The 23,618-nt window shown below is 36.2% G+C and overlaps 1 protein-coding gene across 2 annotated transcripts in view; it reads right to left on the bottom strand.

Moving 5' to 3' along the window:
- Positions 1 to 23,574, bottom strand: part of SLK (STE20 like kinase) — a 56,174-nt gene extending 32,600 nt beyond the window's left edge. The window contains exons 1-4 of one of the 2 annotated variants that reach the window (XM_040486353.1): positions 23,263 to 23,574; positions 4,076 to 4,240; positions 1,813 to 1,861; positions 1,311 to 1,460 (exon numbers count right to left, since the gene is read on the bottom strand). In XM_040486353.1, coding sequence (XP_040342287.1) covers positions 1,311 to 1,460; positions 1,813 to 1,861; positions 4,076 to 4,240; positions 23,263 to 23,412 — 514 coding nt within the window. In that variant the 5' untranslated portion in view covers positions 23,413 to 23,574. The remainder of the gene's footprint in view (positions 1 to 1,310; positions 1,461 to 1,812; positions 1,862 to 4,075; positions 4,241 to 23,262) is intronic. The other variant, XM_040486354.1, reaches the window with a different exon arrangement.
- Between the last annotated feature and the right edge of the window lie 44 nt (positions 23,575 to 23,618).

Raw genomic sequence — 23,618 nt, 5'->3', positions numbered from 1 at the left:
TTTTTTACGTTTTTTTAATTTATTTTTATTTTATTTTATTTTTTTTTAAATTTATTATTGGGACAGAGAGAGACAGAGCATGAACGGGGGAGGGGCAGAGAGAGAGGGAGACACAGAATCGGAAACAGGCTCCAGGCTCCGAGCCATCAGCCCAGAGCCTGACGCGGGGCTCGAACTCATGGACCGCGAGATTGTGACCTGGCTGAAGTCGGACGCTTAACCGACTGCGCCACCCAGGCGCCCCTTTAATTTATTTTTAAAGAGAGCAAACAAGTGAGCATGAGCAAGGGAGGGGCAGAAAGAGAGGGAGGATAGAAGGGAGAGAGAGAATTCCAAGCAGGCTCTGCGCTGTCAGCACACAGCCAGACATGGGGCTTGAACTCACAAACTATGAAATCATAACCTGAGCTGTGATCCAGAGTCAGATGCTCAACCAACTGAGCCACCCAGGCGCCCCTTCAGCACTAGATATATATATTTTTTAATTTGTATCTACAAGGTGCCTGGGTGGCTCAGTTGGTTAAGTACCCGACTTCGGCTCAGGTCATGATCTCATGGTTTGTGAGTTCGAGCCCTGTGTTGGGCTCTGTACTGACAGCTCAGAGCCTGGAGACTGTGTCTCCCTCTCTCACTGCCCCTCGCCTGCTGTGCTCTGTCTCTCTCCCTCTCAAAATAATAAACATTAAAAATATTTTAAAAAGTCCTATCTTGGGGGCACTTAAAGAGGGCTGTATCTTCCATTTGTATGTGTGTACATACGAAATTAATCCGTTTTCCATCTAAAATCTACATCTATTTCTTCTTATGAAGTTATTTATTTCCTCAGTGTAAAAAACAAAATTAAAAATTCTAGTCCTCAATACTTATTTTAGGCATCCATTTCAGATCTACTTTGTTAGCTTAGCTAAGATTCCATACTTATAAAATAAAGTATAAAACTAAACATGGGAAAAGAAACCCACTAGAGTTTTGGAAATGAAGATAAAACTAAGTTAGTCTGACATATCAAGAGCTGGATGCTTAACCAACTGAGCCACCCAGGCACCCCAACCAGTCTTTTTAAAGCTTGTCTTTTTGAAAATGAAATCCATCCTTTCTTTTTGAAGCATCTTTACATTAGTTATCTATACTATGGGAGTTAATGAATAATTATTTATCCACTATTTATATTTAAATATTTAAAAAATTAACATGGAGTAATTCTCCATGTTTTACATATTTAAGCCATAACTAAACAGTATTAAGTCACATACATATAGAGCAAAGTCTCAGCACAAATTCAAATGTTTTATTTAAGGGAAGAAACTTACCCAACTTAATATCTCCATCTAAGGTAAAAAGAATGTTGCCAGCCTTCAGATCTCTGTGGATGATTTTATTATCATGTAAGTAGTTCAAAGCCTCTAGAGTCTGTTTACAAACTACTTGTATTTGGGACTCAGTTAATGGTCTCTCAAGTTCTGTAAGGAAAGGGTAAACAAATCTGCACTGTTATCTAGTGAAAACACATCGGCAATATAATATATATATCTTTACCATCACTGTCAAAGACTGCACGTAATGAATTTATTTTTTTTACAATGAATTCATTTTAGAAGAACTAAATATCTGCAAAGATTACTTTTCCTCATATATTTAACATTTCATTTTAGAAATTTTGTAACGATTATTTAAAAGTATAAAATGTAATTAAGCTGATTTCTTAATTTATTGAACTTCACTCAATAAGATATATATGTATAAATGTTTTAAATCCTTTAAGAATAACTTAAAATATAAAATAAACAAAATAAAGAATAAAAAGATGCTTACCAAGCATCACAGCGTCCACTGCTCCACCTGCACAAAATTCAATGAGGATCTGCAGGCAAACAAAAAAAGCATGTGTCTAACATGACAGTGAGTATTTTTTCTTCAATTTAGCAAAAAGATAAATAACTAGGTTATGGAAACAATATTACACTGACCATAAAGGGTTTTTTTTGTTTAAAGAGTTAAGAGTCTTAATGATATACATTTTGAGAAAGCACAAAGAGAACACATTGTAGACATATGTGCATTTTTAAATCACCATTTTTAGTGTCCCTGCTTCTCTAAAATTACTAGGTACACAATTTTTATTCAGGACAGTATTATATATCCATCTCATTACCACCGACAGATTTTATTATACTCATTTTTAATGTAACTACTGTGTTTTAAGTGACCAAATCTATTTTTTAACTTTACTAATAGGAATAAATCCTAAAAATACTTAAGAGACTTCTTTTAGTTAAAATACACACAGACACACATACATACACACACACACACACACACACACACACACACACACACACACACACAGACAGACATACACAAAGCTTCAAATCATAGTTCAGTGATTACATCCTGAGGGAGGCCTTCCCAGATCTCCCTGGTATATACCACCATGTACATTTCTCTCTTATCCCATCACAGTTGTAATTTTATATATATAATTCATTGAATTATTAATTATAGATAATTAATATCAATCTCTCCCACTAGACTATATCTCACAGTTGTCCAACTTTTTATTTTGCAACAATCTCAAGTAAAGATCTTATCTGGTTATTATCTAGCAATTCATTTTCATTAGAATCTCCGGGAACATTCTGCTAGAGCCCTGAACAACTATATTAGAGGACACCACACTGATGATAATTATAAGATAGTTTTTTTAATTACTTAGCTTGTCAAATTGTGTAGCTTCCTGCTTTTTCCCTTTTGTATAACAACACTCTTATTTTTTTACAGGTGTTTGCCAGTTACAGGTGGTTTTCAAATTCATTATATCATTTGAAAAATAGGTCATTACTCATCTTATAGATGAGTAAATACACTCAAAGGTTAACTGACTTCTTCAACATAGCAACACCAGGATCAAAAAATATAGGGCTTTTGATTTCCAATCAGATATTACTTCTACTACATACTCTTAGCATTTCTCTCATAACACTGTCCTTCAAGGAAAAAACAAACTCCATTTCAGAAAGCCATCTTGATTAAATGAGTGTCAGTTTGGAGCAAATGGTTGACCAGCTATTATAATAAATATTTTATTTCTATATGCACTTGTGCCTAATGTTTTCTAAAAATGAACAAAATTTATATATTCAGCCTTAGCTACTACTATTCAAAGGTGAGTCTGGTGAATAGAAAATAAATATTTAATATTTCTTTTTTTTTTTAATTTTTTTTTCAACGTTTATTTATTTTTGGGACAGAGAGAGACAGAGCATGAACGGGGGAGGGTCAGAGAGAGAGGGAGGCACAGAATCGGAAACAGGCTCCAGGCTCTGAGCCATCAGCCCAGAGCCTGACGCGGGGCTCGAACTCACAGACCGCGAGATCGTGACCTGGCTGAAGTCGGACGCTTAACCGACTGTGCCACCCAGGCGCCCTATTTAATATTTCTAATAAGTATTCTGTAATTTATTACGATTTACAAAAAGTTTAGGATAAGAAATTTAAAACAATTTCTAAGAAAACAAATTTCCAAAAAATTTAAATGCCTAAATTTAAATTACAAACAAGAGAACTCATTTAATTTCATAATTTAGAAAATTTAATATTCTTAACCAAGTTTCTCCATTTGGGTCCAATGTCAAACAATCATGAAATACTGTACAATTTGAAATATTCATTTGAGGGGCGCCTGGGTGGTTCAGCTGGTTAAGCGTCCAACTTCGGCTCAGGTCATGATCTCACAGTTCGTGAGTTTGGGCCCCGCGTCGGGCTCTGTGCTGACAGCTCAGAGCCTGGAGCCTGCTTCGGATTCTGTGTCTCCCCCTCTCTCTGCCCCTCCCCTGCTCATGCTCTGTGTCTCTGTCTCTCTCAGAAATAAACACTTGAAATATTCATCTGAACATCTGCTGAAGCTAGGATAATTATGTTGTTAATGACCCCTCTCCTCAGATCAACTCCCATTCAAGTAACATAAGTAATAAAACAGAGGAGATAATACATAAAATAGACTACCACAACTTAGAAATCTCTTTCAGACAATTAACTCATTTTGGCTCTTATAATAATATCAATAGAAAATAGTTACCCAAAGATTGTTCTCATAATAGAAGGCATCTAGAAGTTTGACTATATTTGGATGATCACAAGATGCTAATATATCAATCTCAACCATGTAATCTTCAAGTTCTTCTTCAGATTTCGTGTCAATCACCTTTGCAGCAGCTAAAACATTGGTCTCTTTATTCTGAGCCTAAAAATGAAAGCATCACAAGTGTCACACTTATAATGTATACTTGACTTTTTAAATTTTATTTTCTTTTTAAAATAAACTTTATCTTTTTAGAGTAGTTTTGGGTTCACAGCAAAGCTGGAGTGTTCTCATGTAGCCCCAGCCCCTACAAATGCACAGCCTCTCCCATTATCAACATCCTGCCCCACAGTAGTACATTTGTTACAACTGATGAACCTTCATTGACACATCATCCCCAAAGACCACGTTTACATTAGGATTCACTCTTAGTGTGTACTCTATGCGTTTTGACAAATGTATGATATGTATCTACCATTATATCATACAGAATGGTTTCACTGCTCTAAATAACCTCTATGCTCAGGTTATTCATCCCTCCCTTTTTCCTAACCACTATCAACCAGTGATCATTTCACTGCATCCACAGTTTAGCTTTTCTAGAATTATCACATAACTGGAATCATACAGTATGTAGCCTTTTCAGATTGGCTTCCTTCACTTAGTAACATGCATTTAAATTTCCTTCATGTCTTATCATGGTTTAATAGTTCATTTCTTTTTAGGACTAAATAGTCCATTACATATAGATGTGCCAGTTTGTTTATCCATTCATCCACTGAAAGCATCTTGGATATTTCCAAGTGTTAGCAATTATGAGTAAAGCTGCTATAAACATCCATGTGCAGGTTTTTGTGTGGACCTAAGTTTTCAACTTCTTTGGGTAAACACCAAGGAACACAATTTCTAGATCATATGGTAAGACTCTGTTTAGTTTTATAAGAAATTGCAAACTGTACCATTTTGCATTCCCACCAGCAATGAACAAGAGTTCCTGTTGCTCCACACATGCTCGCCTGCACTTGGTGTTGTCAGTATGAATTTTTTGTCATTCTAAAGGTATGCAGTGGTTTCTCCTTTTTTAATTTGCAATTTCCTAATATATAATAATATAAGCATCCTTTCATATGCTTACTGGCCACCTTCTCTAGTGAGGTGTCTGTCCAGATACTTGGCTTATTTAAAAAAAAATTTTTTTTTAATATTTATTTTTGAGAGAGAGAGAGAGAGAACGAACAAGGAGGGACAGAGAGACAAGAAGACACAGAATCCGAAGCAGGCTCCAGGTGTTAGCTGTCAGCACGTAGCATGATGCGGGGCTCAAACTCATGGAACTATGAGATCATGACCTGAGCCAAAGTCGGACACTTAACCGACTGAGCCACCCAGGGACCCCATATTTGGCTCAGTTTTTAATGAAACTGTTGATTTTCTAATTGCTCAGTTTTAAGAGTTATTTATATATTTTGAGTAACAATCCTTTATCAGATATGTTTTTGCAAATATTTTCTCCCAGTCAGTGGCTTGTCTTCTCATTCTCTTGACATGCTTATTTTTAAAAGATAGCCTCAACATGTATATTAACTCACATATGCTATGCACTGTGCTAAGTGTTTTGTATACACATAGAATAGTGTTTTACACTGCAGGCTCTTTGTCTACTGGTCAGACAAAGTTCAAATTCTGATTCTGCCACTTACTATGTTGCCTGAGGCAACTTAAAAAATCTCTCTGTTTTAGTTTCCTTATCAGTAAAACATATTAACATCACGCAAGTTTGTGAAAATTAAGATAAGTATTAGCCAAGTGAAAAAATACATATAAACATTTAATAAAATGCCTGCCACAGATAGTAAGAATTCAATAATGTTAGCTATAATTATTCCTATTATTTAATCCTCACACCAACTATGTGATATGTTATTATCCTTAGAGGGGGACATACAAACTTGGAGAAATCAAAAAGCTTCCCCAAGGTCATGCACTAAGAGGCAAAATCAGGATTCAAATCTAGGTCTGTTTCCAAAGCCCTTTCTTTATCTGAATCATTCTATTACCCTTTCCAGTTTTCCTATCTTTCCATCAGTTTATTTTTCTTTATACTTAGTACATTAACTTTTCCATTTTTTCTCTTTCTTTCTTTCTTTCTTTCCTTTTCTTTCTTTCTTTCTTTCTTTCCTCCCTTCCTCCCTTCCTTCCATTTTCTATATTTTTCTTTGTACTTAGTACTTTAACTCTTCTATTTTCTTTCTTTGGTTGAATAACTTTGCACTTCCATTTATTATAAATGAAAGGTTTCCAAGTATGCTACAGGAGCCAAGATCATTTGTTTAAAAATTAGGAATCAGATCTTAAAATACTAAGTAGGTTTTTAAAAGACATTTCAATATTATATATTATCATTGCTTCAGCAAAACTGCATCTATTACCCTTTAAAAAAATACCAAACTTTTAAAAGCTACTAATAAAAATTTCAATATATAATGTCCAAATCCTACTTTTAAGAATTTATCATAAGGAGATAATTTTATAAAATAAAAAATATGCATACACAAAAATATTCATCAACACACTATTTAGAGTAAAGAAAACTGAATGACCATAAATGTCCATTAACAGGAACCTGCTTAAATAATTCAGCACAGTTCTACAATGGAAAATTATGCAGCCATTAAAATCAATAACTAATCAATTAATATTTCAGATGTAACAACAGCTATAATATAACACTGAATGGAACAAAGGCAAGTTGCTAAACATGAGAGGTAAGCAATTTTACAGAAAGTATACATCCACTTCCACATACAAATAGCTGCACAAGAAGTATCTGGAGAGACATCATCAGTGAGAAAGGTGGAGTTTCAAGTATTTTTTACTTTTTTTGTATTTTTCATACTGTTTGAATTTTTTAAATGAATGGATTATTTTTACAGATGCAATAAAGTACCAAAATTGTATCAGTATATGGGAGATTTCTTAGGGATCTATTATCTAACCTTGGAAATGATGATGAAAAGATAAAGCAGGTATCAGCCTGTATATGGTAATTTTCCTAAGTAGATTGTTGCTATGTTTTACTTAAGAAAAAACAAAAGTAAAAAGTGATACTAATTACTACTTAAGTAATTAAATAACCCTAAGGCTCAGGGTTCAGAAAATATGTTTTGTATAAAAAGAGAACTTTATACTGGTCATCACTACCACTCTAGAAGAATAGTCTGATCTACCACATTTTGTCAAATCTAGGATGCCTTTTAAGATGCACCACTATCTTATGTTCCATTAAGGAAGAAAATCTGCCAATTAAACTATGACAAGATTTTATCATTTTGAATTCTTACACCTTTTTAAAGAGCTCTTTTGGACACATTCAGACAAAGATGGTTAATATGTATCCATTCTCCTTGTGCATACGTAAGAAATTAAACGCCTTTTGGTATTTAAGTTGAACACTTCTGAAACACTTTGTCACTCAGTTATCTAATGTCTGTGTTTTTCCACAGGACATCATTCTCTGGCCATTAAAAGCTTTGGTGATGCAGCATTTCTTAAAAGAGTGCTCCCCTACTACTGTCACCAAAATTTTCTTTGAAACCATAGACTCCTGTTTTCCAATTATAATACTGATACTGTCTTGATCTTAACACAGATGCTACAAGATTTTTAGATAACAATCAGTCCTCACATTCTTTCTTCCAAAGGCACTTAAATAGTTTACTGATTGAAACATCAAGAGGCTGCAACTACATGACACTAGGGATACAACTAAGTTCACAATGCACAGGCAATGACAAAGAGAGCAAGACTTCCACCCTGGCCAACAAAAATATGAAGGCATCTTTGGATAAAAGACATATCCCTTCCAAAGATGTCAAAAAGTAAAACAGTCTGTCACAACTAGCGAAACATGGTATCAAGTTTGTCTCTCAAAGAAAGAGACTACAGTGGAGCCAAAGATAATTAGAATTCATCATCTTCTGAGCCAGAGGAAACAAGCCAGTGAGAGGTAAGCCGTTCTCTCACTATTTTACTGTAAAACTTTGGGAGGAAAAAGACCAGAGGAGCTGTCCTTGAACAGAAACACTATAATATATGAGCCCTTAGGAGACCATGTGGGGTTAAAAGTCATCCTGCTTCTGCATGCTTCTACTGACGTCCTTTAAGATTTTAAAGATGTGCCTTGTAAATGGAATGGAAAAAATAATTAACACTAGATAACCTTTAAAGTTCTTTTAAGAAATAAAATTTTTTAAAGTTTTAAGTAACCTCTATACCTAACATGGGGCTTGAAATCACAATCCTAAGATCAAGGGTCACATGTTCTTCCAAATGAGCCAGCCAGGAGCCTCTCTAAACTTCTTTATAGTAACAAATTTCATTATTCCATTCCTCTGGATAAAATTAAGCCAACAAGGTACCACTTGGTTTACTATAAGTAATAAATGAAAGTAACATTAGAAAATAAAGCGTGTCAGGGTGCCTGCGGTGGCTCAGTCAGTTAAGAGTTTGACTTCAGCTTGGGTCATGATCTCATGGTTCCTGAGTTTGAGCCCCACAGTGGGGCACTGTCAGTGCTGAGCCTGCTTGGGGTTCTCTCTCCCTCTCTCCCTGCCCCTCCGCCACCCTCAAAATAAATAAACTTAAGAAAATACAGTGTCTCTTACATTATTGCTTGGAAATAACTTGATTACTCACCAGGATCTGGTTCTAGAGAACTCGGAAAATCAAAATTGAAATAAATACTGGTAAATGTGTGAAACTATACTTTGAACAAATAAAATGTTAAAAAAAGAAACAGCTTCACCTAACTAAAAGCACAAAAATTCTTCATATAAAGATTTAATGTAATAACTAAACAAATGTTAATAGTGGAATAATGAATACCTAGATATTAATTTAAAGAAGATATAACTGGGGTGCCTGGGTAGCTTGGTCAGTTAAGTGTCCAACTCTTGATTTCAGCTCAGGTCATGATCTCACAGTTCGTGGGTTCGAGCCCCACGTCCTTCCTTGAGATTCTTTCTCCTTCTCTCTGTGCCCCTCCCTGGCTCGCTCGCTCTCTCTCTCTCTCTCTCTCTCTCCCCCTCTCCCCTCTCTCATAAATAAATAAGATATAACTTCTGATAAAAAGTTTTCAAAGATCAGTCATGATCACTTAAAAATCAGTATGTTTTTATTTTCATGGATCATGAATAAAGCCTGGCTACATTATATAAACAAGTAAGTGACTGCAGGGAAAACAATGAGTTTCCTGAACTGGTTTCATGTTCTAAAAGAAGCAGGGTAAAAACTATATCCTCTTATATTACACTTGTTTTAACAGTGGTTATTTCCTGGGTGGTAAGAATATAAGTGATTTTTAAACCTTCATTTATTTTCTTTCTATATTCCTACATTTTCTAAAGCTCTTTCATACTTACATAATGAGAAATATATTTCAATACAATTCTCAGCTGGCAACTTAGACATCAGCACAGAAAATATAGATGACTTTTTTAGCAACACAGAAGTGTTAGTCAATCAAAAGGGGAAGACCAAAAAATAAAAATGAACAAATTAATTAATTAAAAAGAATCTAAAAGACAAAAAATAAAAAGAGAGAGAAATTAATTCAATCACCTCAATAATCACTGAGAGTGATTTACTGATTTGGATGATTTGTCTAAAGGCTGAGAGTTCAAAGGTATTTATTCCTCCTCCTACCAAGAGGTAAGACCCTAACTGTCCAGTGTATAAAGATACACAACCACAACAAAATACAAAAACCAAACAATCAAAATCATAGTTCATAAACATCAACTACATACAAGACACTAGTCAGAGCTGTAGAAACACAAACACAACATTCCACAAACATGGTTGTAGGAAAGAAATACAGTATAAAGATCTACTGAAAGTGTACTCAAGAGTTGATCTGCTAAAATCAATTCATTCTTTCAATAAATACTTATTGAATGCCTTCTATGTGTCAGGTACTGTTCCAGATACGGACAATATAAAGAATATACCAAAATCTCTCTGCCCTCATGATACTTGTAACTGTGGGGAGAGGATAGTCAATAGGGAAATAAAGAATATATTAGTAATTATACTACGGAAAAAATAAGGTAATAAGAAAGATGAGGAGATGGCTGAGTGGGCAGGTACACAGGGAAGAAGTTACAATTTAAATAGGGTAGTTAAGTTAGACCTCATGAGAAGATGACAAGCATATCAAGATTAATAAAGTCAATGATTATGTTTTTTGAGCTATGTAGTTAAACTGGAAATTTTAGTGTTTTGCAAAGAAACAGGTTATAAAAATCTGAAATTCTTCCAAGTATGATAGTCTATATAATAATATCCATTAAGCTTTAGATGATATTATTCCCTGAGTAATTACCTTGCACCAAACATTGCTCTCTGCACTCTCCAATTAACTTATTTAATCTTTGTATCAGAAAAGGCCCCACCACAGGAAGAAATCAATATATTTCAATAGAGACAATGTCATTATTAACTGTGTTGATATGTAGACAACTAAAAAGATAAAGAATGAGAAAAATGAGGGATGTAACAACTACAGGGGAAAGCTACCACCCACAGGACTAGAGTCAAGGTAAGAGACTGGAATTATTAAAACCCAGAGGCTTGCAGGGAAGGTTCTAAACAGCTGAAACTCAGATCCCTGAGGAGAGTGCTGCTCAGCTGGTGTCAACCTCTCTGATTTTGGAAGAGGGGTCCTATGGGACTGGGGTACCTTTTGAGGAAGGGAGGCTAGCCAACTGCAGCTGGTGTTATGAAGGGTTATGATGAGGCCAGCTCTTGAGTACCGGAAAAACTATTAACTGGATTCAACTGCTGCTATCTAGAGAAACTGCTGTTGCTAGGATGAAGAACTCCACCAGAATGGTGGTCACACTAACAGAAAAGCAGACAGGGAGCCCCCAAGAAACAGAGAGAAATGTGCGAGTCCCTTCTTCCTCCTCCACCTTGCAGCCTCCCTCTAGCACCCTGTACTTGTGAAACCTAAAAGTGAGCATCTGGCAAGGTAGAAATGAGTTCTGCAGAATCTCACAATAGTATTACAAAGCAGGGCAGAGAAGGGTGTGTTTGGAGCTGAAAAACAATAATTTAATAGTTGGCATAATCCTTCTAAAATTGATCAGGGTGACAGACGAGAGAATGAAGGAACAGAGTAGTATGAAGTATCTAGGTAATAAATATCTAGAGTTCCAAAAAACTGTTAAGTGAGAAGAGAGGAAACAGCACTGAAGAAAACATACGGTTTGACTTTTGATACTACTGCTACCTGTTTCCTACCTGTTTCTGATTATAGGCTAATTCTAGTGATCTCTTCAGAGTCCTGGTAAGATTTTGATAGGAACAAGTGTCAAATAAGTAAAATTATTCAACATCACTTAGTAAAGACATCCAGTTGATTTCCATTATTTGTGGTAGTTATGTTCTCCAAAGTCGCTATAGACGTAAAGTAGTTATGGGTATGAACACTGTTAGCAAATACTGACCCATTCCTAGGAGAAATATGTACACAAACAAACATATCTGATATAGATTATAACCTTATATCCTAAAAATAATTCATCCTGGGAGATTCCATCCTCTTTATTTTACAAAGGAGAAAACAAGATTCAGAAGTGCCTTGCTTGAGGCAGCCCCAAAATAGGTGTACAGTTACAATTCAAATCCCATCCAAATGGGACCAAAGCCAGACTTCTTACACTACACTGCACTGCCCTCTACTGTCTCTCATCTTCCGGTCAAAGCTGTGTGAGAGCTGAAACAAGAAGGCAGAGTGTCACTCTGTTACATCTCAGCTGGGAATGTGCACACTCACTCTCTGCAGCTCTGCACATACATGCAAATGACTGAAAGCACTGAGTACAGACTTTGGGGCTACAAATATATTTTAACAACAGACAAATTCACAAATAGAGAATCTGCAAATAATGAGTACTGACTGTACATGTGCTTTCCATAATTTCTGTAAAATATTACAGAAATCCTTTCTCAAAAAACCATTTTAATGTCATTTTCTCAATTCTGCAAAAGTGAAAGGAATACACCTTATATTCTCTTTATATTTCAAAACACCATTTTATTTATATTGTTCTGGTTATTTTTGTTTAAAGTTAATTTACTTATTTTGAGAGAGAGCAAGCAAATGCATGCAAGCAGGAGAGGGGCAGAGAGAAAGGGAGAGAGATACCAAGGATACTCCACAGTGTCAGCACAGAGCCCCATGTGGGGCTCAAACTCACAAACTTTGAGATCATGACCTGAGCTGAAATTGAGAATCAGATGCTTAACCAACTGAGCCACTCAAGCATCCCATGTTCTGGTTATTTATTCAAAACTTAGTCTTTGATCGGTCAAGATAACCACCAACAAAATGATGTCAATAAGAAGATAACATTGGCTAAATCTGCACTTTCCAAAATGTTTCACCACTTCTCAGATCACACAGTCTTCTCACTTATTTCAAGAAAAATAAAGGTTTTTATATATTAGGGATGATAATTTCCACACAAATATTCTGAAATCTAAAATTATAAAGGACTAAAATGCATGGTGTTAAGGTAAGGAACTCACCATGAATTTTACAAGGAAAGAAAAAAGAAAAGCCAGCATGTTAAAGTTATTTTTACAATCCTAAGTCTCAGTTACCTCTTTAAAACATAAATGTCTATGTGCTAGGAATTTAGACTTCATGTGGTATTGAGTAGAAAGCATAATATTTAATAAATGCCAAATAACTTTAACAGCATGATATAAAAATAATTACTTGACTGAAAGGAGACTTTCTTTCTCCTTTCATAGAAAAAGAGAGAGAAAAAATGAATATATGGAGGGAGAAAGAAAATGTGAAAAGGGAAACTGTTAAGTGAAATAAAGTAATGGTGCAGAAGAGTATTTAAAAGTATGACCCAGGTTATGTGGGTCCATTTGTAACAACATGGTTGGAACTTGAAGGCATTATGCTAAGTGAAAAAAGTCAGATAGATAAATACCATATGATCTCACTGATATGTGGAATCTAAAAACACAAACAAAAAACCAAGCTCACAGATACAGACAACAGACAGGTGGTTGCCAGAGGCAGGGGGTAAGGGTAGGAGAAATGGGGGAAGGAGGTCAAAAGTACCAAATTACCAGTTATAAAATAATAAGTTACATGGATATAATGTACAGCATGGTGACTAGAATTAACAATGCTGTATTGTAAGTTTACTTATTTATTTTCAGAGAGACAGAAAGAGTGAACATTCCGTGGGGAAGGGGCAGAGAGAGAGAGAGAGAGAGAGGGAAATCCCAAGCAGGCTCATGCTGTCAACAAAGAGAAGACACGGGGCTCAAACTCATAAACCATGACATCGTGACACGAGCCGAAACCAAGAGTCGGGATGCTCAACCAACTGAGCCACCCAGGCACCCCTGTGATGACAACTTTTAAGATCTAGTCTCTTAGCAACTTATAACATTTTTATTAATTTTTTTTGAAGGGAAGAGAGAGGGGGAGAGGGAGGGAGGGAGGGGGGGAGAGAGAGAGAGAGAGAGAGAGAGGAAGGGAGGGAGGGAGGGAGGGAGGGAGGGGCAGAGAGAGAGAGAGAGAGGGGGAGACACACAATGTGAAGCAGGTTTCAGGCTCTGAGCTGTCAGCACAGAACAACTTTTAAACATGTAATACACCATTGGGGCACCTGGGTGGCTCAGCTGGTTGAACGTCTGACTCTTGATTTCAGCTTGGGTCATGATCTCATGGTTTGTGGATCTGAGCCCTGCATTGGCTCCTCACTGACAGCACAAGCCTGGTTGGGATTCTCTCTCTTTGCCCCTTCCTCCCTCCCTCCCTTTCTCTCTCTAAAAAAATAAATAAACATGACAAAAATATTTTTAAAGTTCTCATCACAAGAAATTTTTTTTGTAACTCTGTAAGGTGACAAATCTTAGACTTACTGTGATTACTTTCAACATATACACATATAAAGTGATTGTGTTGTACACCTGAAACTAATATAATGTTGTATGTCAATTAAAAATTTTTAAACGATAAAATATGACCCCTCACTTTATTTTAAAAAATTCAAACTTACAGAGAAAATGAATGAACTGAACAGTAAACATTCATATACATATACACCTCACCAAGAGTCACCAATTGTTAACATTTTGTCACATTTGGTACTCTCATTCTCACACAAAGCATACATACACATACATTTTACATATAGATATGTACACACAAGCACACACATACAGGCATTCCTTTTTTACTTACACCATCTGGAAGTAAGCTACATTCCACTTCCCAAAACTTCAGCATATGTCCACCAAGAATAAAGACGTTTTCCAACATAACTACAATTATCATGCCAAAAGAATTTAATATTGATATACCTAATATATACTCCATATTTAAATTTCCTCAAATGTCTTTGAAAAATCTTTCATTGCTTACATTTAAAAAACCCAAACCATTTATTTGTAGAATGTCCCACTATCTGGATTTGTCTGATTATTCTTCATATTAGATTCAAGTTAACTATTTTTGACAAGAATACTGCATTAGGTGATTATATACTTCTCATCAAATTACATTAGAAGACACGTAATGACACTGTGTCCTATTACTGGTGATTAACCTTAGATTTGATCACTTAAGACAGTATCCATCAGATCTCTCTACTGTAAAAAGTACCTTTAAAGGGTGATAATTTCAAACCATGTATATAAATCCTGCTCCTCCAAAACTTTTCACACAATAATCTTAGCATCTGTCAATAATCTTTGCCTAAATTATTATAGTGTGGTTGCAAAATAGTGGTTTTTCCAATCTTATCAATCTTTATATACTAACTACCATTATTCTATTAAGTTGTTATTTTATCATTGATAGATTTGTTCAAACTACCCTGAACATTTGGCATGTCTCCGTTAATTTTTGAGCATGTCCTTGCTTTCTGGTGTAAGATATTCCAGGCTCCTTTGGGAAAAAAAGGACTAGTGGGAAAGCTTTCACTTTTCAATTATTTCTGTACTTCCCTACCCCAGACCTGGATTAGCCATTTCAATGAGCTCTGGTTCTTTTTACTGTGGAATGGTATTTAGAAGCCAAGAGCTGGGAATGCTAGTTATAATATAATTATTTCTAGGCCATTTCAGGGAAAACAGGAATGTGTGTGTGTGTGTGTGTGTGTGTGTATACTATCTCAAGTTCAAACTGAAACTTCCAATTCAAAAATCAACACCACAGGGTTCTTTCTTATCTTTTCTCCTTTCCAAGTTTCTAACTCCTTTTTCCCAGAATTTCAACCCTAATTTCTAAAACATCAATATACCGGGGCACCTGGGTGATTTGATCAGTTAAGCATCTGACTTCAGCTCAGGTCATGATCTCACGGTTGGTGAGTTCAAGCCCCACGTGCACTAACAGCTCAGAGCCTGCTTCAGAGCTCAGGGCCTGAAGCCTGCCTCAGATTCTCTGCCCCTCTGTTTCTCTCTGCTCCTCCCCTGCTTGCACTCTCTCTTTCAAAAATAAATAAATATTTGCAAAACAATCAACATAACAACTCATTTGCTCTATCCTATAATATTCCTATGATATATACAAAAGTAGTTCCAGAATTATGATATGAATATAACTACCAGTAACAAACCCATTTGACAATTCTTTCCCATTTGGGAAAAAGAACTGGTGGGAAGTCTTTTATTTTTCAATTTTATCATTTTTTATAGTGCTCAAAAATCTAACCATATTAATGCCCTCTTGAGTTTTTAAAAAATCGCTAACAAAAGTTATCTGGATGGTAGAATTATTTTTATGTATTTTTTATACTTTGCTATATTTTCAAAATAATAGCATTTAAATTTCTGGAAATGATTACATTATTAGTTTTTTGGGTAGAAAGAGAGCCTCATATCAATCCACAGAGAAAATTAAATTTCAGATAAACAAAAAGTAAAATTCCTTATAACTGAACTATCAAGAAGTCTAGAAGAATATATACATAAACATTTATCTAATTTCTGGGTAGGGAAGGTCTTTCTAAGCACGAAAGCAAAAAGAAAAAAAGTATCATCTTGACAGGTTTTGTAGAATAAGGAAAAGAATACATCTTTATATCAAAAAGGGGTGCCTGGGTGCCTCAGTTGGTTTAGCATCCAACTTTGGCTCAGGTCATGATCTCATGGTTCATGAGTTTTAGCCCTGCATGGGGTGCTGCTCTGACAGCTCAGAGCTTGGAGCCTGCTTGAGTCTGTCTGTCTTTCTGTGTCCTTTCCCCACTCGCGCACTCTCAAAAATAAATAAATATAAAAAAATTTTTTTAAAGTACCATAAACTAAGGTAACTATACAATGCAGCATCTATGATAAAGTGTTCATTTCCATACTACATAAAAAATATTTACAAATCAACAAACTCTATTAGAATATGGATAGATTTTAAAAATGTGTAAAATCAAAAAAATTGGAAAATGAAATAAACTGATACTCTTTTGCCTACTGAAAAAGTAAATACTTTTTTTTAAAGGATAAGGGCTAACACTGAATTCAAGTTAAGGAACAAAGGCACAGAAAAAGACTAACTCTTGGGTTGTCTAAGTAGGTAGAACCTATGTACATCTACATAAGTACATAAAAAAATATGGAAACATGTACATGAAACAGATAATAATAGGTACAACTAGGGAGATAATGGAAGGAACAATAATTGGAGTAATGGTCAAAGAAAACTAACTTTATTTCTAATAAGTTAATTTTTACAATAAATAGAAATTCTTTGTGTGATTAAAAATTAACTGAAAAATAAATCTGCACAACCTTTCTAGGATAATTTCACAGTAACCATTGATAAATGATCATTTATTTTGCCCTAGCAATTCTTCTATGAATTTGTCCTAAAGAAATAATAAACATCATAGAAATACATACTATGTATATATGAACATTTGATATATGATGCAGGCACCACAAAGCAGTAAGGAAAGGATGGTCTTTTCAGTAAATGGTGCTGGTACAAATGGGTACCTATACAAAAAAAAAAAAAAAAATGAAACTGTGGAGCAAAAGAAGCCAGACACAAGAGAAAACATGTATGATTACATATATATGACTTGCAAAAGTCTAGGTAGTGGCAGTTTTGACTAGTATTATGACAGTGAAGAAAGGAGACAGATTCAAGAAATATTTTAAAATATTTTTTTCAGTTTATTTATTTTGAGAGAGAGAGCACGTGCCAGCTAGGGTAGAGAGAGAGGGGGAGAACTCCAAGCAGTTCCATGCTAGGCACTAGCCTGACATGGGCTCAATCTCATAACCATGAAATCATGACCTAGGCAAATATCAAGAGTCAGACACAAGAGTCAGTCACATCAAGTGACTGAGCCACCCAGGCGCCCCAAGAAATATTTAATAGATAGAATTAACAAGCCTTGGTGATTAACTGGGTTTGGTAGGTAAGGAAGAAGGAGGTGTTAAGAATGACCTCAGGTCTCTGGTCTGTGCAACTGGTAGACAGAGATGCCAATTACTGAATGGAAAACATAAAAGAAGCAAATACAGAGCTGACATCACGAGTTCAATTAGTTCATGTTTTGGACTTGTTTAAGAAAACTATGAGATATCTAAGTGGAAATCTCTTAACAGATACTTGGCTGCATGGGTCAGGAGTTCAAAAGGGAGGCCTTGGGGTAGAGACATAAATTGCATTTAGATGGTAATTGAAGCCATAGGAGAAGATGGATTCTCATAGGAAAAGAAAAAGAGAAGGGGACCTACACCCAAGTCCTGTGAAATCCCAACACTTAAAAGTCAGAAAGAGAAAGAAGAGCCAGCGAAAGCGTCTGAGGAGTAGAGACACAAGTGGGAAAAATATCAAGAATGTGGTGATCTAAAAACCAAAAGTTGAGGTTTTTAAAGAATTGGTCAAGGGGCGCCTGGGTGGCTCAGTCGGTTAAGCGGCCAACTTCGGCTCAGGTCATGATCTCACGGTTCGTGAGTTCGAGCCCCGCGTCAGGCTCTGTGCCGACAGCTCAGATCCTGGAGCCTGTTTCAGATTCTGTGTCTCCCTCCCTCTCTCTGACCCTCCCCCGTTCATGCTCTGTCTCTCTCTGTCTCAGAAATAAATAAACGTTAAAAAAAAAAAAAGGAATAATTAAAAATAAATAAATAAATAAAAAATAAAGAATTGGTCAAGTGTCTCAAATGCCCCTGAGAATACAAATATGATATAAGTACCTACTGAATTTAGAAACAACGGAAATCCTGAGACCATAGCAAGTACCACGACCTAGAGGGGTGGTTCAAATAAATTACACATAAAAATGTCACAGGACTTGGGGCGCTTGGGTGGCTCAGTCAGTTAAGCCTCTGACTTCAGCTCAGGTCATGATCTCACAGTCCATGAGTTCAAGCTCCGCGTTCGGCTCTGTGCTGACAGCTTGGAGCCTGGAGCCTGCTTTGGATTCTGTGTCTCCCCCTCTCTCTCTGCCCCTCCTCCATTTGTGTTCTGTCTGTCTGTCTGTCTGTCTCTCTCTCAAAAAATAAACATTAAAAAAAAAGTCACAGGATCAAAGAATACAGGTTTTTGGATTGAAAGAACTAACCAAGAGGCCAGCAAGATGAAAGGGGGAAAAGAACCTATATCAAAGTACATCACCATAAACAGAATAAAAAGAGAATCTTAAAAACAATGAAAAAAAAAAAAAAGAATCGCAAAGAATCACTAAACAAAATGGTATGGGGCTTTTAACATCAGCGCTTGAAGATAAAAGGGAATGAATGGAAAAAGTCCTTAAAATTCTAAAAACCCTTATTTTTGAACTAGAATTCTATAACCAAACTATACATCAAGTATGACATTATAATAAAGATATATTCAAACAGCCAACATTTTAAAAAATGTACCTTTCGTGGATCCTTTCTCAGAAGACTTACAGATGATTGTATACAACCAAATCAAGGAGGAAACTCCAATAGGAAAAACAAAACATTTAAGACACTCATGAAGTAGTTTGAGCTCCCAAGACTTCTAGGGAGAAAATTTATAACCTATTATTGAGAGATACTGAAAAAGACCTAGAGAGAAAACATATGCACAGATAGGAAGCCTCAATATCATAGAGATGTTCATTTTTTCAAAATTGATTTCAAAATCATCCCTCAAAAAAAAAAAAAAAAACAAAAAAAAACCCCACAGTAGAATTTTGTGGAACTTAAGCTAATTCTACAATATCCATACAAGCACCAAGAGCCAAGAATATACTAGACACTGTTGATGAAGAACATGAGGAAGCTGTACTCTAGCATAAATTTATTTTAATGCTTTCCTACTTAAGATGGTGAGATATTGGTATGGGAACAGAAACACATCAATGAAGACAATCAAGATCATAGAGACAGATACATTACATAATAGACAGGACCCTGTAGAGCAGTAAGAAGATAGTTTACCCCCAATAATGGGTTGTGGGATAACTAGGTATTCAGATGAGGAAAAAAATGAAATTGGACCCCTACCTCAAACCATTTACAAAAACCTATTCCAGGTGGGTTGTATACCTAACTGTCAAAGGCAAAACTATAAACCTTTTAGAAGATAATACAAGTGGTTATCTTCATGATCTCAGGTTAGGAAATAATTTCTTAAACATAATACAAAAAGTATTAACTGAAAAGAAAAAAATTGACAAATTACACCACACTAAAATCAAGAACTTCCTGTTCATAAAAAGATACCATAAAGAAACTGAAAAGACAAGCCAGAGAATAAGAATGTATCTGCAATAACTATAACCAGCAAATGGTTAAAATCCAGAATATACTACAAATAAACAATAAAAGGATATCCGATAGGAACATGAAAAAACTTGAACACAAAAGAAGAAATCCAAATTACCAATAAACCTATGAAAAGAATTACTTATTAATAGTGAAAGATGAATTAAAACAATAATGAAAAACATAACATTGGATTGTCAAAAATTAAAAATTCTGACAACACCAACTGTAGGCAAAAATACAAAGAAAGAAACTTCTTATACATTCCTAGTGGGAACATAAATTGATGTAGTTTGGTATCACTAGTGAAATTAAAGATATGCTACTCTATAACCCAATTCTACTTCTATTTCTGAGAATAGAAATAAACTACAGGTCTAAGTGATAAAAATGAACAGCACATATGTATTTCACTATTTTTTTAAAAAGGCACTTGCCCATCAGAGCCATAAAAAGAATCACTCATCCAGCACACGGTCAGGAATTCAGCTTCCATTTAATATGTAACTTTATGTCATTTTTTTTCTGTTAAAAGCAACAAAAATTCAAACATAAAAAATTGTGATATTATATAACTTTGTTTATATGTCAATACCACATTAAAAAGCGAAAATAAGCTTAAAATAGTGAAGATTTTTCAGACAAGAAAGTAACTGTTACAGTTATATAGTGCTGAACTGAATGGAAGGAATACAACTATATGATAGAAAAAAATGTTTCAAATAAACTAAATTATATACACAAGATGATTACCTATTTACCATTTAATCTTGGTGACAGTTACTAATTTTTACAAGCAAATGATAGTTTGAATCAATTTTTAAAAGTTTTCTACCACATACTACTGTATGTATGATATAAAGCTTTGATAGCTTATTCCTCCACACAGAGGAAATATATAGATTTAGAATTTCTAGAGATCTTGGAAAACAAAAGTTTTTCGGAAAAAGTTGCACAACAGGCCAGGTAAGTTTAAATTTTAAATTTTCTTTTAAAATAAAATCTCAGAGCTCATTCCTCAGAAGCACAGAATTGTGAAATGAAAAAGTAAAATGCAAAGAACTCACGTTCTTCAAGTGTCACACTAAAATAGTCATCAAGCCCACAAATATTACCTTTGACACAATTTTACAGTGTTCAACTATATAGAGTAAGTTGCTTATTTTTCAGAAAATTTTCAATTGATGTTTCATTATAGGAAGATGTGTTGCATTTTGCAGAAAGTGTCATTAAAGAATTAAATCACTGAGCATTATGAGTATGTCCCCACAATCTGTCTGTGCCCTGGGAAAACAAGAAAATGGTTTAGTACCTTCATAGGCCTCTTTTCCTGTCCCAAACCGTATCTTGCTTCTGAGTTCTAAACATAATAGTAATTCCTACCACTTGCTGAGCCCTTCCCATATGCCTTACATTTAGTCCTTTAATTCTCAACAGACTGAGGAGCAAGTCTTATGAGAATAGTGAGACATGGAACGGTTGGGTAACTTGTCCAAGGTCACAGGCTGCTACTTGAGAGAGCCCAGATACAGTCCAACTCCAAAGCCAGGGTCTTAATACTACACTGTTTCTATTTGATAAAACATTTATACCATGAAAACTGTTCATAATCACCTACCACGTTCTAACTACTGCATTCCAGGTGCCTTGAGGATTTATTTTTGCCTTAGGTAACTGCATACTCACAGTAATGTTAACGAAGTGAAGGAAGCTAAACAAACATTTAGGGATGTCCATGATTCTCCAGCTAAGAAAAGGAAGGTGCAAGACCACAAAGCTGGTTTGTGACAGCCAGCACTACAACCCAATTCCTGACTCCCAAGAGTGATCTTCCCACAGCACTAAAAGCTCTTACATTGTACTCTAAGTATCTTACACTGTGCTGTAAGCTCTTGCTACAGCCCATATTCTACCCTCCACACAAACTCGCACGTTTATTTCGCCAATTTTCCCAGAGTATGATAGCTTCCACAGAACTCACATGCAGGTAACATACATTCTTTCAATTCAACAAATTAATACAGAGAGATGCACTATGAGCTACGGCAACAGATGAACCCAACTGTTTATCACCATCTTGGGCCTGTTCTTATCATTAACTATAATATGTAACAAATGCTACAGCAGCCATGTGACAATGCGTTTTGAAAGCACAGAGAGAGGAGTGGCTATTTCAGCCTGAGTGGAAAATGGGAAGGATTGGGAGCTGTTGAGATGCATGTGAGGCAGGGCAAAGGCAAAAGTATGATGGTGCTTACAAAGGAGAAAAATACTATCATTTCCACCAATGGACATTAAAGTGAGAACCAGCAGTAAACACAGGGCCAGAATTTGGGAGTTCAAATCTAGACTGACTGGGGTGACTTAGAAACATTTCTGAGTTTCAGTGTCCGCATCTGTGAAATGTAGATACCACTGACCTGCCTACCTCACAGGCCTTTGGCGGGGGCCAAATTATGAGAAAGTGCCTTGAAAACTACAAAGTCCTGTGTAAACGTCAGTTATTTATGGCTTCACTTCTAGGCAACCCTGTGGGTCCTTCCTCCTGAACTGTGTCTCATAAAAACCTCACCCTTCAGGATGAAAATATTCCAGTGACATCATTCATATACTGCTTATGAAATAACAGTTAACATTAATGCCTTCACGTTGCAACATCAAAACTCTTTCTATTGAAATATATATATATATATATATTAAAAGATGGGTGTGTACGTATTTTTAAAATTTTTTAAGCGCCGGTAGTGACTTCTACTCCACGCTTGCTGTAATTATGTTTAGAAACCAGTACCAGATGCAGGTTTCCGTCTGGAAAAATTCTGTTCTATCAGAAATTCCATTCCATTTTATAGCATGTTGTCAAGCAACCAACTGAAGACTAGCCTGCAAGGAGCACTTTGCTCTCATCTCATTAGATAGGTTATGTACTTACTAGCGACAGATAAAACCAGATACAAGCCCTGGATCCTAAAGAGGGAACTGCTTCGGCACAAGCATACCTAAACGAACGCAAACAGCTCGTAAACAAACATAAATCCACTGAAAAGCACACTGAGTGTCTGATTTTAAAATACTTGAGGGCTATCGGCAGACCCCTCCTTTAAATTAAAGAACACCTCATTTCCTTTAAAGTTTGACAGAGGAGCCTCTGCAACCCGGCCTCCCTTTAGCAATCTCTCTTTGAGCTACAGGCAGGCCCCATTTTGTTCAACCTTACGCTCCACTGTCTTAGCTAGTCCTTGGATGATAAACCCAAATAAAGTTCTAACGCACCTTGACGAAGTCAGAAAGAAGGGGCAAGAGGCAGGGAAGGGACAAGGGGAGCGAGAACTCCTCGTGCCACTCCGCACCGGTGGCTGTTTTGTCTTACAAGTAAGTGCTACTTCCCGTTTTCTCCTTCTTACCTTGTACACTTTCCCAAAGGCTCCGTCGCCCAGTTCTCCTATAATTTCCCAAAACTCCTCGGGGTTCAGGTCCCTCTTCACATGTTCGTACTGCTTCTTCTTCTTCTCGCTCCCCAACTTGAAGATCTTACGGAAATTGAAGAAGGACATTTTTCCTCCCGGCAGAGTTCCTCGCACTTAAGCACGAAAAGCAACAATAAAAAGCAAAGTTTCTCCTCCCTCCTCGCCGCGCGAGCCCGGCGGGCGGCGGCGGGCGCGGGCTTTCCCGGCTCCCGCCGCTCCGGCCGGGCCGTGCCCGGGGAGGGCGGGGCGCGCTCCTCGGGCTCCGGCCCACGGGCGGGAGGGGGGGGTGTGGG

This window comes from Herpailurus yagouaroundi, unplaced genomic scaffold (genome assembly GCF_014898765.1).
Source record: "Herpailurus yagouaroundi ecotype Mexico unplaced genomic scaffold, PumYag 163, whole genome shotgun sequence".
NCBI lineage: Eukaryota > Metazoa > Chordata > Mammalia > Carnivora > Felidae > Herpailurus > Herpailurus yagouaroundi.
The sequence above is the reverse complement of the archived record's forward strand: the minus strand, read 5'-3'. Positions and strand labels throughout refer to the sequence as shown.